Here is a 19,138-nt window from a genome sequence, read left to right on the forward strand (position 1 = left end):
TTTCCACGTGCGGCATAAATAATCTCCCGCTGCATGACACGCACGTGTCAAGCGCATCAAGTATTAAAAAAAAAATTAAAAAAAAACGACAAGTATTTAGCGCGATTCTCGCCGTGAGAGGAAAAGAGCTCGGAAACACGCTCGTCGATTTCCGCAGCTGATTTGAGAGCGATCAATACGCAGCGCGAGGGTGAGGATTACCTTCGCGGTTCGGGCAGACGGGAGACGAGCTAGGCAAAGGAACGGTTTGCGAGAGGCGAAGCACACGTTGCGTCACAAGATCGCATGTTCGTCTGATGCCGTATGCGGCAGAGCGCGCACCGTATCTCGCGCTGATTCATTCGGTCAATGGAATAAGCACCCCGATAACAATACTGAATCTCCAATGAGCCTGACGACTCGTTGATGAAACGACGTGTACACATCCGAGAGTGTGCACGCCGGATTTCCTGGCGCGCGCTCCGACTATGCCAACGAAATCACGCAATTGTTATGAACCACGACGGGAGTAACGCAAATTGTTAATAATGTGAGTACATATAATGCAGCGAAAGAGCTTGTGACCATTGTGATGATTATTCACGTGATTACATGCGTATGATACGTATGTGTCATATGTATGCGTATCAAAGCAAGAGAAGATATTTAGAATATTCCGTTTAGAAACTATTCAGTTTAGAATTATAATTATTTATATAAATTATTATTTATATAAATTTTAACCGGACTGATATACGCTTTTTGTGGCTAGTCGAAACTTGATAAGTTCTATAGAATTGAAATAATTAGTATCGATAATAATCGTTATAATGTAGTCGAAACGAAATATTATAAGTCTGTCTTATCATTTAAATGGTATTTGAATATCGCAGAAGGTCGACGTGAGTTAATAAGGCAAGACATAGTGCTATGCGAATGACTTGCAACCGCGAGGAGAAAAGTGTCGCGCAGAAAATATAGCCCCGAGAAAATGTAGACGGCGAAACTGGAAACCTCGTTATCGATGCTATAGCTGCCTAAATTATTTACGCGGTTGCATGCACGTGGACAATGTGCCACGGGAAACGAAGTCGGTCTCGAATACAGGAAAGTTATATCCAGATGGGGACGGAGCATACTCGCTTTGCCGCTTTGTAATTCTAAAGGGACTATGTATCGCGTGTCGTATAATTACTTATTTGAATATATCTGAGGAGTTCTCCTCGCGTCTCGCAGCCGCGCGTAAAGTGTAGAGAGAACTTTCCGGCGAAGTAATAATTTATTTATTCGGTGCAGATGTTTCTTGAATTCTTAGCGTCTTACTTTCGTACTTTTCTTCGAACAGAGTCACTATTTCATCACGACTTGTGTTTGGCGAATGTAACTCCGCGCGCGCGCGTTTTTATTACAATATTTTCATTATACAGTCTGTTAGAACTGCCTCACGCGTTTTTGCAGAAATAAATCGTATTTACCGTTCTCACGAACGTTCCGGAAAATTAACTCACGTTAAACGTATCACGATACGCGCACCAGAAATTCGAATAATAACCCAATCTCAGAGACGCGTAAAGCCATTATTTCGCGACAGCTCGTACGTAGCACTGAAGGAGGTAATCGCGTGTCGTTGCGTGCGATCACGGCGGAACGGAGAACGACGAGGATTTCAGCGTGCGGTGAGAATTGATTTCCGTCCTTGACGGAGATGTCCGGATCCCAACGAGCTGATGCGTGGTCGATTGGCGGAAGCACAGCGGACGCAATTAACCGCGCGCACGCGTGTCTAATTAAACGCACGATCGTCGCGCCGCGCGACGACGGTTCGCGCGGAAAAAACGGCGAAAGAATCGCCGTTCGCACCGCCGCGCGTCCACGTGAGCCGCCAACTAAAGTTGGCGGGCGCGCTTCGCGCGGTCACGCGACGCCTGCACCGGCGCGCGGCTGATCGCGTCGCGACGCCGCGCCGCACGCGCATTCCCGCGACGCGTCATCGAGTGTCGGCGTATGTACTTGGCGCGCGAGGAAAAACTGAGGGGAAAATTAACGCTCCGCTTGGAGCGTTTATCCCTACTTCGCTCGTCGTCGTCGTCATCGTCGTCATTATTGCGGTTGCTGTAGTCATCATCGTCGTCGTCGTCGTCTTGGTTGCCACGACGCGACCACGTGTCACGCGACGTCGTGGGAACGTGACGGCGACACCACGAAGGCGCGCTCGTGCCAGTGACAGTTCCTCCCGACTCGGTTTATCGATCAGTTTACTAGCTTGATCGTGTAATGACACAGCTACAGTTTCGCTAACGTATCGAGCTCTCATAGACGGGTCAACAGCGACAAGGTTGAACGGCTAGGTCAAATGACTCCGAATATGGCGATAATGGCTGGTTCTGATTGCTCCGGCACAGCGACATGCAAACAATTCGCGGATTCCGCGGATGTTTAATTTTCGATTGATTAATTGGAAGGTAATTCTGGAACAATTGAGAAGAGGTTCGTGACGTCGTTGGACTAATTGACGTTAGGTAATTGATTAATTGTGATGCGGTGTTGACTTCAATATTTACTTCCTACCACGCCCGTCGTTTCTCGGTTGTGATTACAGTCTTCGCTGTCAAAGCACCTTCGGAAACCGCGATCTCGCTAGATGACGGCGAAGTTGCCATTGTGGCGGTCCGAGGTGACCGGTGTAACACAAATACATAATTTCACCGTGTCGGCTGGTAGTTCTCTTATCTGGACAGGTCAGACGGTACAGAAATGCGCGATGCCCTTCGCTAACTGATTCAAAACTATCTTGCACAAAAGTAAACAACTCTATATCATCGTTCACCCTGAATGGCGGCGAGTTTCGCACGAGGCGGCAGAGCATTATCACGGAACCTTCATCATTCCCAGATCAGATCATCCGAGGAGCATAAATTAGTCCCTCGCGACGAATCCACCACGGAGTCTATTACGCCAACCTGGCGCCCCGCATAATTCGCCGGAATCACGAAAACTGCACTAAAACTTGCCGGTCCTCCGCGAAATCACTTTTTCATGGCTTTAAAAGGACGAGCAACCTTCGGTTTGAATACGCTCGTTTGGGGCGCGTACGATCGGCGTACGTTGAGGCAGGCGAAGCAGAGAGCCGGCCTGCTCGAGCGGAACTGTCGAACGACAGGTTGTTATCGGCGGGAACAACACAAGAGGGACGAGGATCGATTGTCTTGTGGTAGCTCTTCCAAGCGTGTCGCAAACGCCGGAGTTATCCAAGAACGTAGCGTTAACGTGCGGTGCCTGCGTCACTCAAGGCACGGATTATCCTATCAGCTTGATGGTGACTCCAACTACTGCGGCTGACTCGTGACCGTCCGCTTTCACTTGGAGCCTCCGCCACGAAGGAAGACGGGATCATCAGTTGTCGCGATAAGCGAAACAGCGTCAAGTATAGACGATCTGTATATCAGGGATTCCTGTACCCTTGCGGCTTCATTCTCGTCGCAATTTGCTGATAAGATACGAGAGCGATGCATGCCAGTCGTGATCCTGAGAAATACCGACATCGTGTCTTGGATAATCCGAATACTCTTTTCAGAAATAACTTAACTCGGCTTTTGAATGTGACGTTTCATTTATAATTTTTCATTATTCTTTTTTCAGGTTTTTTTAACTTTTAACGTTAAATATATTTCTGTAACGAAGCTTTAAGTTAAATTTCTGTGAAAGTCGATTAAATTTCCGACTTTTCGAAACATATTGTTTATTGTAAAATGTCTGTTTCGTTGTAAATAACTGAAATTTTGCAATTATGTTCAAATTGTACACATAGATATAGGCATTTTGTGTGTGTGTGTATTGTATGCAAAAATAATCTCGCACATTGCATCCTGCATAACGTGTGGTAATTACAGGCACATTACGTATGCAGATCGCGCGGTGTATTAAACACACGTTTGAGCCATTAAAGAAGAACTTCGAAATAGCGCCGCAGCAAGATTAATGACGTCCCGTAAAATGCAATGCCCATAAGATTTATAACGTTCTGGACATTTGTAGTTACACGCCAAATATATCGTACAAGTAAATGTATCTGGGTGACGCTTTAGGATTATCTCTCGCACGTGGGCTATTTCGATATGAAATATCAGTCGCACACGTGGTTTACGAGCTCATGTTGATTCGGCATCAATCTCGCGGCAATTCTTGCATTCTCGTCTTCGTTTTCCGAGACAAGAAAATGCGACAAGCATGGTGGAAAATACATAAAGGAGATGCGCGCAGGAAACAAAGCTTCCTTCCAGAAATCTCATCTGGAGTAACGCGCTTTGCAATATTTGAAGCACGTCGCTCGCACAGGAGCGTGTAACCACAACCGTGCGACCGCCTGTGTTTTGCTTGTTGAACAAATCGACCGTACACCGTGCAAATAAACGTTCGTATTAGCGAGCGGCCAAATCGAACGGACGTTCGGTCTTACGTAACGATCTGCCACTCTACTTGGAGGGACCCGCTAAATTCCTCGGCGGTGTCCACAGAATAAAGATAGCCGCGTAGAAGTCTAATTCGATTAGGATATCCCCGAGGGTGACAGAGCAAACAGCGAGGGATCTTCGCGCCTCGGCATGCAAACACACGTTTCATATCACTCGTTCGCTCCTATAGTGAGTCGATTCCCCGTTCACCCCCTTTTTAGCGTACCATATCTCACGTTGCTGCGTATTACATACTAGCGCGTGCAAATGCGCGCGTGCGTACGAACGCGATTGTTGAACGACGCGTGTACGTGTGCGTACACGCATATATGTATATGCGCGTGTGTACGTATCAAATCAGATTTGATCGTGCTCGACGATAGGTAGGCAAACACTCGCGCACTCACAGTGCGGACTTTTATTGCCCACGAAGTGGAAGCGGAGCGAGAACGCCTGCACGATATTGGAACGACCGAATTTTGCGATAATCCCCATGCAACGCCGTATTTCCACTGTGAACTTCCCATCAACACTACATTCAACAATGTTGTAGAATAATATGTATAATAATATGTATAATTATTTTACAATATAAATGTGAAATAAAACTATGGCCTTTTTTAATACAAGTTACGTTGTTCAAGTTCTTTTCTTCGATATAATCTTGATTACATCGAGATAGAACTGATTTATACTTTTTTGCAATTATTTCCAAATGTGAAATGTTCGTTGTTCCTAAACAACCACGCTGGAAATCAACGATAGCGATTTATATGGTATTCAAATCTAAAACTTCAAAAATGTAAAGACCTCGGGTTTTGTACAATTCGCCAGAGAAATCCGTATAAGCAGCATATATTAGATATATACACATGTGTTACATTTATTTGAAAAGTTGTAAAAGCAGACGGAATTGGAATGAATCCAGAGTAGTGAAACTGCAATCCCCCTCCTAACTTCGTGTAGCAGCTGTTACTATTGGTACAGACTTAAGTGCTGATAACCTGTATGCAGAGATGCAGCGTTTATATCTTATATTCCATAAGATGGAAATAACCATTGCACGGATAACGCAGTTGAATATTTCTTCTCGCATATAATACGCGTAACTTACGTAAACCTTGCGCAACGTGACTGATCAGACTAGTAATGCCACCTCTGGAACTTACCTGTAACAGAAAGAGTTAAGATTTTTATTAAAAAAATATTGTTTATATAATACTTTGACATATGATAATATATGATAATATGATTTAATAATATCTTACTGATAATATTTAGCTAATAATGTTTTAACAAAGTATATAACTATTTGTGCTTGTAATTTCAGGGATATTTAACGTGTTCTAAAATAGTGTAAGAGAAATTAAAGAATATTTTTCATCTTAGAAATATGGATTTTAGGACATTACTTCCTAGAAAATGGCTACGTTATATACAAGAATATCATATACAAGAATTTTCTAGTTATTAATCTTCCCTTCGTCACAGGTACGCAAGATACGCGTCATGCTATTTATCAGATCGCGTAGATCAAATATCGAAGCTATGAACGTTACGCTCGTTAGATAAGCTTTATGTCATGGATTATTATCGGATTATCATTTCAACGTAGATAGGTCAACGTTACTTAGGGTGGAGTATCTAAAATCATTCAGAGTAGGTCGATGGCCTCTTTACATCACATGACATGTGCGTGTAAATATGCTATGCGTTTCACAGGTAAAAGAGAAGAAAAGAAAGCAACGAAGAGAAAAAAGAAAACTCTCCGAGAAATCCGCAGTTTTATATTCATTCCTTGAAAATGGATTGTACCAAACGAAAACTTATCAGTTAAAAAAAATTTATCAGATCTTTTTCATGCAATCTCGATTATTTTGAAGAGACAGTTCGTAAGTATACTCTTCAATTCAAGATCGAAGTTGTTCGAGTTGCTTGCCAGGCTCGAACGATTCGAAGAATACGATCAATTTGAAGTTTGAGCTCGAAGTTCGAATCATTCCAATTGCCGAGAAAATACGAGACATTGCTATATAATCGCGGGTAATTTGATTGCAGAACTGAAAACGCCAATATCGTACTCTTCGGATACGTGAGTAGCGTTCAGACTTTCCAACAGAACAGAGACCACCGATAAAGAAGAGCGCTACAGGCCATCATCGATCAGTTTCCCTTGCCTCTCCATCAGCTCGCCTGTTCCATCAGTGCCCGTTTGGCGGCGACTGAATGATCTTTAGTTTGCATCATTTGGAAAATCTCATTTTCCGATACGATAACGATTTGATTCAATCCACGTCCGCTGTTTTATAATCTTACCATACACTCTATTTTACAAACCTTATTATTCTACATAACTAATATGCATTTTGCGTGTTCATGATCATGATCATGATCATGATTAGATAATTGAATAAAAGTAGTCTACCAGATAAGATGTTGGGCGAATTTTCTCTAAATGCAGAAACGCACAAACGCAACTAATATAATGATTTTCGAAATCCAAAGTTTCATCATGAATTGCAGGCTAATTATGTTATGATTATAATTATACCGAAAATGTTCTGTTGTGATGCTTACGAGGCGGTTGCAGAAAGGAAATTCTTAATCTCGGCGAACAGCACAGAGGAACGAAGAAGAAAAAGGAAATCAATGAAAGTCCTCGTACGGAGAAACCGCCCTTCAACTAAACAATGGACCAACGCTAACTTCGACCAGATAGAATAGTCTGGGATGAGGTTGTCTTGAGAATACTCCGGGGGTGTAGCCGGGGGAGCCAGAAAACTAGTTCGCGAGGTAAAGCGACAGTTCTGTATTTAATCACCAATTGCCGAATCATCGACTGCGGCGACCGTAACCGCGTTTCCTGCAAATTGCTTCCTCGAATTCGATGAACGAACATGAGCGTCCAGTAATTGGACGAGCTTTTTGTACACCACACTGCGGGAATCGCTATGTTTATTGAATATACGTGACGATGGAAAAAAAAGTCAGGATTACAGAACAGAATTTTCTTCTGTAAAGTGTAATGTCTCATTTCCGAGAAAACTTATTTTAATCATCGAGATGCGTTTAAATATACCTCGTAGGTTTCTGCGTTAACAACCAAAGGTGCAATGAAATTGATGTTCGCTTTGATTCTAAACGCAAATTAAAATTTGCAAATAACATGCACGAAAATGGCTGATTTTGCATAATTAATGCAACTCGTTAGGAAAATTGCGAGCGCACCTAATCAATATAGTAAACTGCAAAGTGAAACATACTGACTGCGCATCTCGCTGTAAATAAACGAGAGTAATGTAAGTTGTAAATGTAAATGTTGCTCTCTCATCTCCGGTAATCGCTTCACGCTGAAAAATTAATTTTGCCTTACGGATTCTTCTTTATCAATTTCGAAATCGACCTCCTTTCAGCGAGAACTTAATCCAACATTTTCCACCTTTTTTTATAAGTTTTATATACAGTTCTTTTTTTACAGTTTTTAATCCTATATAAAAATGATGAGAAATGATCTAAAATACATTCCGCAAACTTGGACCGCAAACTAATCAGTTAGAAGCGAGAAAGCGCAACTTTAAGTATTCATTCCCAAGCTTCCTTTCCTACCCATCCCAAGCCTGCAAACTACTTTTTCTTAAGGCTGAAATTTAATCCGCCCTCGGTAAGGATTTACCTAGCGCCGTTCCATTTTTCTAAACGGATGCATGTTGATGTCGACGTTGCGGCGGGGCCGTCGACTGAAGTAATCCTAAAGTATGAAGAGGGCGACGGTAAGGGAGGGCGCGGGAGACGAAGGGAGACGGAGATTCTCGCTGATACGCACCTGACCACGCGCATTTGAGGGCATCAGTGACGTCAAGCTTGGGGGCGGAGGTTGCCGATTACGTCACCGGCCTAGCCAGCCAGCTTCCACCGCCACGACATCGATCAGCGGCACTCGTGGGAAAGGATGGATAGAACGGCGACAGAGAGAGAGAGAGAGAGAGAGAGAGAGAGAGAGAGAGAGAGAAAGAAAGAGAGAAAGAACCGAAGGACAGGCCACCCTCCAAAGAAGGAAATATCACTAATAGCCACTGTACCATCGCGGTCTATTAATTAAATTCCTGATTACCCGCCGATATTTCGTCCGATAATTTTAGCGGTCCGCAGTATTGCGGAAGCTCCGATGGGCGATCAAGAAATTCAATTCGAACCGTTATCGACAGGATGGGAACAGTATCTTGTGGTCTTCGTGACTTATTCCATGGATAACAGTTCTCTTTCTCTCGCCACGTAAAATTTCATCAATCATTACAGTTATGGAAATCATAAAGATTGACTACTTTGAGTTTTTGATATTTCTGGTTACAATTTCTTTAGAATTAAACTCTCTTAACAGTCTCTGCTAATTCATTAAAAGTTTTGGAATACATTTTGGAAAAATCGTTCTTTTGAATTTTTAATTATAAAAAATTATCACAAATTCCTAAGAGATGTGAATTTAAAATAATATTTAAAATTCATTATATGATTTTAATGAAATGCATTTTGATAAGAAAAAAAAATCAATCTTTCTGGTTACGTAGTCAACAATGGTTGATACGAGCGAAAAATTGGAATAACGAAATGCGAAATGACGAGATAAGTGGAACATGTCAGATAATGGATATCTTCAATCTCAGTATGCTGAATTTTGCTCTGAGGAATAATCCGTTGGGAGTACTGTGATGTATAGACTCCAGACATTAAACATGACTTCTGTACTAATGGACATTGCCAGATTACTAGGCATTACTGAGCATTACTTTTCGAATAATAGATACAGGCAGCATATTATTGGCGAGATTTTGCACTGTTTCTTTTTCCTTGACAATATATTAACACAGATTTGACCGACCATTATAAAGAATAATAATAATTTTAATTGAACATAATTTATATCCGCATTCTTACGAAAGATTTACGTGTTAACATGCCTTACCGACACGTATTCAGTCAATTATAATTAATTTTCTAATTATCGGGACTCTCGCCTTAGCTTCCGCGTTAACGTTGCATTGCAAACTGTAACTTGGCATAACACGTTTATGCTATCGCGTAGCATAATAATTAAATTGCACTTAAGGCGCGCGTGAGCGCGCACGAGGACGCAGTAACTTCGGAAACGACGTTTAAACCATGCAATTGTACATACGCTCGTCTGCGTAATCTGACTTTCAATTATACTGCAGAATCAGGACGATTCCCCTTTCCGTTTTCGCCGAATCGATGTGCGCGAGAGTATCTAGCACGTCTCTAGACAAACAATGTAGAACAGTTGTAATTGGTTATTCGCCCGGCCGATCCCTTAATGAGAACTCTGTGTTAGGACCGATTTCTCCCCAACTTTCGCGCAGTTCCGCATGACGTAGTCGTCATTGCATTAAATTGCATCCGTAATGATGTATCGTTTGTCGGCGAAATGCGAAATTTTCAACCGCGGAAACGCACAGGTGCGTCATGCACAATAATCGTGTTCGAGCGATATCACTTACGAATTACAGCCAAAGTATTTCACACCTATGCGTCATGCGCACGATTGAATTCAATTCCGTCTTCTTTCAATTCAACTTTCAAGCTGAAAGCGTCACTGACTTTATTGCAGCGTTCTTTACGACGACATCTGAATTCTTTTTGTCTGAAAAAAAGTACGGAGACGTATAACGCGCTTTCTAGCTCAAAAGGTAATCTTATCTTTATGAAACTTTTCGAGATAGAAAACACGTACATTTCATAATACTCTTGCTATTTCTCAATTCTCTTAAACCCATGCGATATATTACAAGTTGGGAATAATGGACTAAAATTGACTAGTGCGACGTCGAAGACTGTCAGAGCTGAAAATCCCCCCTGCAAGAAGCTTTCGATGAGAAAGCCACAGCGCACTCTCCCCGACATTATTCTCGCCGTATGCTATTTATGCTGAAACGCGATTGTGCTCGCTGCTACCATTGTACGGGCATTAAATTAACCTTCCTTTCGCGACCACGGGAAGCTCAGCCGTGCATCGTCTACCCGGCCGATTGTTCGTTTACCTCGCCACTTAATCGGACTCTCAATTATCGCGCAATCAAGTCGACCTAATTTCTCGTTTGCTCTCTCGTGCCCGAGCGAAACGCCGGATGGAGGACAAAATGTAACGTGCTCGGGTCTGACGTGCGCCAACACGGTTCTTCGCGTGTTTGCGAAATTCACCCCCCCCCCCCGTACGTGCGCGCGCGGGCACCCTCGCCGCGCTCGTCACGGCGTTACGTGCAACAGCGTTTAATGTTGGCGTTAACATTTCGTAGCGGATCGGGTCGCGCCACCGAGACCTTTAAGAGCCGAACTGACTTTCTTTCAATGCCATCCGCAGTTCCTACGGCGCCAGTGACGTGGAAATGGAAATTGCATACGCTGCATTGCTATGCACCGGGAACCGGCAGCGAGCGAACGACAGCCGATAAGGCGATATATCGACCTAAGGCAATTTTTCTACACGAACTTTCTCGTGTCTCACGCATCTCCTAGTAGTATCGCGCAATTTTAGCGAATAAACGGTGAATATACACACAGTGATGTACACAGCACGTGATTATAAACACACACTCTGTCCCGGCTCCCTCGATATCCGACACTGCCTCGAAGATAAACACTTTGTCAGAATCAATTAAGACTTTTTTTGCGCGTTACACAGTCCTTCAGAGCTTTAAAATAGCGGCCAAAGAATGCTCGCTGTAAAAGCTGCGCAAGAACTTTCACGGAAGATCGAGAAATAGAAAGAGAGAGAGAGAGAGAGGAAAATGTAGAACGGCTGAGCAAATAGTTTCCGTCATCTATGAGAACGCAATTAACGTTAATGGAATAACTCTCGATTAAAATCACGCTCGCAAATTTTTCGCGTCTCGCGCGCGAGCATATTTGCATGCTACGGATACGTATATATGCAACGAACTGGCAGTTCGTTGTGATTAAATTAATCCTTAATTGCTTTCCCTCGTGGAATAAAAGTGGAAACCGTCGTAATGCATTTCGCAGCTCGCGCGAGTAAAACATTACGCGAGGGAGCATCGGAACCGTTGTTGGCACATTCCGTTGTCGATACATTACGCTTCCTAGGTGCTGGTAGATGGTACTGACCTTTGACACGCTTTTTCCGCTGCAACGTGTACGTAACGCTGTCAGCGAGTCATCAATGAAATGAGACAAGCGGGTTACACGTTAAAATCTCTTTTACTTTGCTTGCTGAAGCAACGCGAGAATTCCGACACAGACAGGATTTACAATCATCTTATTTTAAGGAGAAATTGCAATTTGATATGAATATGTCGTTCCGCGTATTCATATCATCGCATATTCATGTTCGCGTTATGACGAATATACATTTGTACAACTGAATAAATAATATTTTCGAAAATTTGCGCGAGATATATTCTCCGCCACTTAGTCCGCCATCGCCTCAGATATTTATGAATTTTCGTCGCTCAGCAACCGAGCACTTACGTCATTCGATTTATCGGGACAACCTCGGTATTTTAAAATGCTCTTCCCCCCTTTCCTGTCGCAAACCAACTCTCATTTTCATCGCTTTCTAATGACGATTTATTTCACCGCAGATTCGAGCGACGATATTTCTATGAGAAATCTTCATCCTCTAAACAAATGATGCAAAAGTGTAATAAATACAATTGCGTCACGTTTTTGACGGGATACTCGTGAAACAACATATTGCTGATCGGCCAACGCTTCGATAGAGCTTAACACTGAAATGTTTCCTAGAAAAATGACTACAATCGCGTTTCTTGGGTAAAGCTTTCCGAAATTATCACCTTCGTGCATCTCGTCTTGCTGATCGTATCGTGCGGTGAAGTTATAGCTTCGTTAGCGCGACAGAAATCCAACGCTGGCATCACGCAATCCATACGATTTGTACGTTTTTATAGTTAAATTGTGTGCAAGTGTCGTGTCGACTCCCCTTCACATCTCAAAGTGAGAAAAGTGTTACCTTTGTATCATCGGCCCGTCGAATGGCTCATTTGAAGTACATCAAAGTTCGCGTTCAGCGGTAAAAATACCCGCAAACTACCGTAATCACGCATACCCGCGAAGCACGCTTCGCTACATTAATATCTGACGTCTGCTAGCTCACTGACCTATTTGAGGGATGAACACGTGGTCCGCATGGGCAGCAACCACTGCTCGAGCGCTTACGTCTACGCGCGCACCAATCCTGGCCCATTGTCGTCACTTTCGTTTGCGGCTTTGCATTTCCCTGCGAGTCACATCGAGCTCCGTCCCGTTTCAACCCATGAAAAACGGTCCGTGTCGCCTCTACACACGACGGAGAACGTCGTCACATATTACAGCTTAAAACGTGACTCTATTTATTGATCCCACGTGTGTCTATTTATTTCGTTCCGTATTAATAACTCGTGTGGAGCACACGACCCGCAATGTTTTACGCTAGAAGAAAATCGCGAATCACCGCGTATTCTTGTCATACTGAAAACGGCGAAAGTCCTTGTTCGCATCATGTGTCTAGTCGATGGTAAACATCCTCGATCTGCTTGCACAGACTAATCTGCAAACCGAGAAATTTCCGCACGTGAGTCTCCATCTCGGGTCGCATTTCCAGGAGTAGCCGAGAAATGCGCATTGATCCCCTTTCAAAGGACATGTATGGTGAGATCCTCGGAATCCAGCATGGTAACAACATTAATATCCTTTGAATATCCGGCGAAGCTCTTCAATGATAATGTAATGTTACAATAGCTTTCCATTTCGCGGATTTTTTCTTCATTCTTTGAAATCCTCCCATGGTACAAAGGCTCGCTCGCTCGTAATCGTATTGATTATTTCTTGACGAACGTCGATGAATGATGAAATGCTCAAGGACCTGGTTATCGTTTCTTGACGAGCGAGGATTACATCGTCCATTATGTAACCATTATGCCTGTTAGATGTAAAGCTGTTCTATGTGAACTTCGAAATTGCGTGGTAGGTAAAGAGTTGCAATCCAGGTAGGATTAAGCGGAAAAAGAATTTGCACGGTTCTTCCGCTTTTTATTAAACTCGGCGGTATTAAAATTTTCCCCGCGGAGGAATCTCGGACACTCGGCATTGTGTCTGCCCAGACAATTTTATTGTGTATCCCTCGCTGGACTGTAAATGCGCCATAAAGGTCTTACCTCTTGCGCGTGGAGGTAAAGCGAAATATTATTTTTCCTTATCTCGAAACACATCGAAACGATCAAGCTGCCTGTCGAAGCGACAGCTTCATAGAATTTCCGGAATGTATAGATGTAAGAAGAAAAAATATTCGTGGAATATTTCTTCGCATTTTACCCTGCGCGGCCCTTGGAAGAAGTTAAAAATGGCAAGATTTGTATATGAATATTGCGGGGTAAGTTATAGCTATTTTTCCTTGCTTTAAAGATTTTATCGCACCGAGTGGGGTAAACGAGGTGCAATTTAAACTGGCAACTATTCATTACCTTTCCCCCTTTTTGCTTTATCTGCCATAAATATTAAAGTAGACGAACTCGATCGTATCAATTTTCACAGCAATTCAAAATTCACATTTTTCTGACATCCTTTGATGAATGCCGGTCAACTAACTTATTAATGGCATTCATGTACTTGTTTCTCTTTTAAAAAAAGTTGAACAATTTTGCAATGTGCGCGCACGCGTGTATAATATTTTGTCGTTTAAATCAACACCAATCCCTGAAGCTATGCAACGTAGCTTTGGGTTTACTATTTGGCACTCAAATAAGCGCGTTCATTCGTGATTTATATCACTGAATAATTTCCCCAGAAAATATGTATGTTATTTCATAACTGCGTAGTTTCTTGTTACGTTGTTCATCAAGAATTGTAATTAATCTTCCATTCACTGTCTCCTTGTGAATGATTGCAATCTCCAAGTATCCGAAAAATCACATGTTCTCTGCTCACGATGCATGCAACATCTCACCAGCGTATTCTTCATCATGAATTTTAACGTTCCTTCTCATCGAGTTCCTTCTTTAACAGTCGCGCACACATCCTGAGATTACTCAAAGCCGCAAGAATCAATATTCGATTCTCCACGACATATTATTCAGGCACAACGCAACGTCATCGGGAGAATCAAGCACACGGCTGGACCGATAACGTATCTGACGTTCACAGTTGGAAGACACTTCAACTCCAAAACAATCTCTCATCCACTAAGAGCAGCCACTAAGATCGCCGATGGTCACCTTCGAAGATCAGGCACTCGACGACGGTCATCATCACGCGAGTTGAACCTGGCCACGCGACGTCATTACGCGACCTCATCGCGATCGTCCCGAACGCGTTTCGGGCACACGGCGAGGAGCGTGACGCGAGGGATCCCTGACGTTGTCGTCGGGTCGCTCCCGCTCACGGCACGCGGATCAATCGGGTGCACATGGCCGCTCGCATACGCACGACGCACTCGCTGGTCCGTTCCGCGTCGCGCATGGGACGATCCATCGATGATCGATCGCGGGACGAGGGCGAACGGGCGACGCACGCTCGACGTTCTCACCCGGGGCGACCACGACACCCTTCTGGCCCTTTGTATGGCGGACGGATCCGCGCGCGGAATGCCGGAGGGCGCGCGCACAAAGGGAAGATCCTCCGAATGCACCGGTGGGATCAACGGCGACGATGAAGGTTAGGAAGGGACGCGACAGTACACGACGAGGAATTCGAGCGAGCCAACGTGGCTGCAGCACTGCGAACGTAAACCCACGATCGGGTGGAATGAAATGAGCGAAAAAGGGGGTGGAGAGAGACGGACAAGGGGAGCGCGAGCGAGAGGAACGAGCAGGAGGGTGGCAGGGCGAGAGATGGCTGAGAGTACTACGGAGAGAGACGGCAGGCGAAAGAGCGACGGAGAGAAGCGGCACCGTTCTCTCGTGGCTGCATCGACGCGAGCGCCTCCTTCGTCGACTTCCGCGCCGAAAACGTCGACGCTCGTGCTCGTGCCCGTGCGCCCCCGCCGCCGCCCCGGGCCAATGATGTACGCGAGGGTAGTAAACGTAAGGGTAGTAAAGACGGTAATTAAAAAGAGAGAATACGCTCTCTCTGTGCAAGTGGTAACTGATTAGGGAATTAATTAGCAGGCTGGTGACATGAGCGCGCGTGCAGCACGAAGCGGGTGCTGAAAAGATGAACGGGGAGGCAAATGCCATTGCGAGCAGTTAAACCACGGCAAGCGATGAAATAATAATCTGGAAAGAATGATGATATAATAATCGAGACACGGGGGAAACTGTGAGTCGAACTACGTGAAGCACGACGACGAGCGAATAAATGCGATCGATTTAGAAACAGAGGGATGAAGGGAACTGGTGCGTACGCGCGCGGAATACAAACGCAAATTTTCGATTACGGCGATGAACTGTCGGCAGCGAAATAAAAAAAGGAAATCCAAGATGCGACGCAGGAACATTCAACGGACTTACCTTCTTTCTGCATAATTTCCTCTCTGACGGCCTACTTTTTATTCCATTATCATTATTATGGGATATCCTGCTCAGACTACGTTCTTTATTCTTCTTTCGTTGCAACCGACAATAAATACAGCAAAAGAGCGCACAAATAAATAACAGTGAAATAATAGCAGTCCATTATAACGATTTAATTCTAAACGTTTATTGGGATGAGTTTCTTTGGGATCCTCCTGGATTTTCGAATGTATAATAACATTACAACAATCACTTATTTCTAAGAGGTCTAAGAGAATACGCAATAAAAAAATTTCATTTTAATAATTAAGTTGATGTATAAGAATGTTAGTTGGTTTCACCGGCAGACGTTGATCGGTGATGCTTCTTTAACATTGGCCCCGGCTGAGAAAGGGCCAGCACGATTTAAAGCCTTAAAGCAGCAAACTACCGATAGACCAACTCGTTTAAGCGATTATCTAAACGATTACACAACTAATCGCTGGTAAAGCTGTCACCGAGCAGATCGATCATCAAACGTCGTGCCGCACTAAACACGCGAGTGTCGCCGTCCCTAAATTGACAGGCGAACCATGATCGCCGAAACGCACAGAGGCGAAAGAGGAACCACGTGCCACAACACACCTACGTTTCGAAATCAGTGGAGTGGCGGGAAGTGTGCAGCATCGTCTGAGCGAGCGTGCGTCTGAGTAAACGCTGCAACAGGGTCCATCCACCTGTCGGAGACGCACGACCAACCAACCAACGATAACCATGCAAATGGAGGCACCCCGAAGTACAAGCGTATCGCGGTATTTACGTTGGAGAAGACGCAGTTTGCTGTGCTTAACAGCCGTGAACACCCTCATGAACTTTGTGCCGCTACCGCGTTGAATGATTACCTCCGTATGAAAGTTCTGCGTAGTACCAAGTATTCCGTAATGTCATTTTCCAGAGGGGCTACAATAAAAAAGACCATCTAGGACCGCCTAGGGGCGTCAATAAAAAAAGATACCTGACATATTTCTCAGATTACTCTTCTCCAATTTGAAGAAGATGTAACACCTTACACACGGAACTCATCAGCTCACAACTGACAACCGACAAAATGTCGGAAGGAGATTCAATAAGTAAGAGGGAAGGAAGTCTGTAATAAGGAAGACTGCAAGAAAGATAGTTCGGAATTGTCCGATCGGGTCACGGAGTGCTGATCTCATTACGAGAAGGGAACGAACCAGCGGCTAACAAAGACGTAGTAGGAGGACCAGAAAATTTAATAGAACACGCGGCGCAGCGGAGGGAAAGAGAGACGAAGGTGAATTCATTTGTATGGAAACATGGATTCGTGACCTACACAGTAACATGCAGGAGCATGGTCACAAATGCCACGAAAGCAGCAAACTGTTCACCCACGACCTACGTCAACAGCGTCTCACTATATTGGACACACGCACGCGACTTTAGTTTGCTGCAAATAGCATAATACCGTGTCGGAAGATAAATATACATATCGCGATTATTTCTTTCCTTGTAATGCACTCTATGAAAATGCAAACAGGGACTGCCTGCTAACAATATCAGCACCTCACTGTGTGCGTCCTCTTTTCCCTTCCAAATTTCTCTGGAGTAAATGGAGTCAGTATTTATTCGCAAAACGTTCGAGCTGAAGGCAAACAAGGAGTGGAAGGAAACGCGAACACTGAAATTACAGATAACGTGATTTCGACAAACTTAATCGATCGCACAGTCGTACGATCAATTACAACATTGCAAATTTAGCTTTTCCCTTAACGCAGAATACGATACACGTGCTTCCGCGACACACCCACGACACAAAATCAATGGCGTCGACTATGTCATGCCGGGAGCTGTGTATCCAGAGTAGCAGAAAATTTAAGAGGACGCATTTCCCTCGAGAATGCCAAGGAGAAATGAGGGAAAGATTATACATCGAATACTTCATCGTGTACTTGTCAAAACTATAATGACAGCATGAGGATAAAGTAGCCGTAAACATGAATAATTAACATTCGTTATATTGTATGCTACACATGAGTATTTTGTATTGGTTTATTTATAAAAAGATAAATACGATAAAATAATCAGATTATGTAATTTAGAAATTTGAGAGATAAATACTGTACATTTTATTGATAGATGAGGAAAAGATATTTTACGAATCGCCAAGAATTTTATTTTGTATAGATACATGTACATGGCTGAGTCATGTTTTAACATGCAGATTTCTGATTGCAAAATTATTGAAGAGAACGGACTGGAGAGAGTTGAGCTGAGGATGGGAGAAAGGCGGGAGGGCATATCTCGAATACAAAATCGATAGAAAACTAATTCCGAAGACAGGAGGGCTTGCAATCTGATACCGGTGATCAATCGATTGAAGTGACGCTTGCAATGGGAAATCAATAAATGTATTCGACGAGCATTCCAACAGATATTGATGAATATTTTCAATAGTAGACTTTTCAGATGGAATAGAATAAAACTTAGATAATAGTACAGTGATATTATTGTGTTATTAATGCAAACGTACCGAATTTCGCATTATTATTAAGGCGAAATTCCATTTATCTTCATAATGCTACTTCATAATGCGTGTATCACGAATATTTGATTATAATTGATGTCGCAATTCAAGTTTCATATATTCATGCTAGCATAGATTAATGTTCATACGTTGACGCTAATAAAAGCAATATCATTTAACATTGCGAAATCAAACATATACTAAGTAATACATATTAATAGATCGATGAAAATAATGGTAATTAAATGTATAATAATGAATAATGATTGTAATTAAATGTGTCATAATGAAAAAAATTATTACTGACATGTTGTGACGCTCTAAGTAACGATTCAGTAAATACAATTTTTTGACTTGAGAGAAAGACTTAAACTATGCTAGCATAAATCTTATTCGTGGTGCATCAATAACTCAGAACATAGAGAATACATCGCACTTCGTATTATCTTTAGTACAGTCGAGTTCATTCTGTGATTTTTCATCTGTGCCTGGCTGAATTCTGCATTCTCGGACTATGTTTCGATTCATTCTCTCGATGTTCTGAGAACGCAGATATTCCAATAGGAGCTTTTTTAATCCTCGAGAGCTTTTATCGTCTCGTCCACCTCTCGTGATGTCCCTGATGCGGTCTAATAAGGGACATCCCCGTTCGATTCACCGCTTTAATTTGCAGTGTGCGATTATTGCAACGTTGATGTGCAAGCGCG

The 19,138-nt window shown here is 43.3% G+C and overlaps 1 protein-coding gene across 5 annotated transcripts in view; it reads right to left on the bottom strand.

Moving 5' to 3' along the window:
* The window catches only part of LOC105279816 (cAMP-specific 3',5'-cyclic phosphodiesterase, isoforms N/G), a 248,773-nt gene that overhangs the window by 85,665 nt on the left and 143,970 nt on the right, over positions 1-19,138 (bottom strand). The window contains exon 1 of one of the 5 annotated variants that reach the window (XM_026971814.1): positions 12,581-15,280. The exons of the other annotated variants lie outside the window; for them this stretch is intronic. Coding sequence (XP_026827615.1) covers positions 12,581-12,666 — 86 coding nt within the window. The 5' untranslated portion in view covers positions 12,667-15,280. Of the gene's footprint in view, positions 1-12,580; positions 15,281-19,138 lie in introns of those variants that run through there. 5 annotated transcript variants of the gene reach the window in all.

This window comes from Ooceraea biroi, chromosome 8 (assembly GCF_003672135.1).
Source record: "Ooceraea biroi isolate clonal line C1 chromosome 8, Obir_v5.4, whole genome shotgun sequence".
Classification (NCBI taxonomy): domain Eukaryota; kingdom Metazoa; phylum Arthropoda; class Insecta; order Hymenoptera; family Formicidae; genus Ooceraea; species Ooceraea biroi.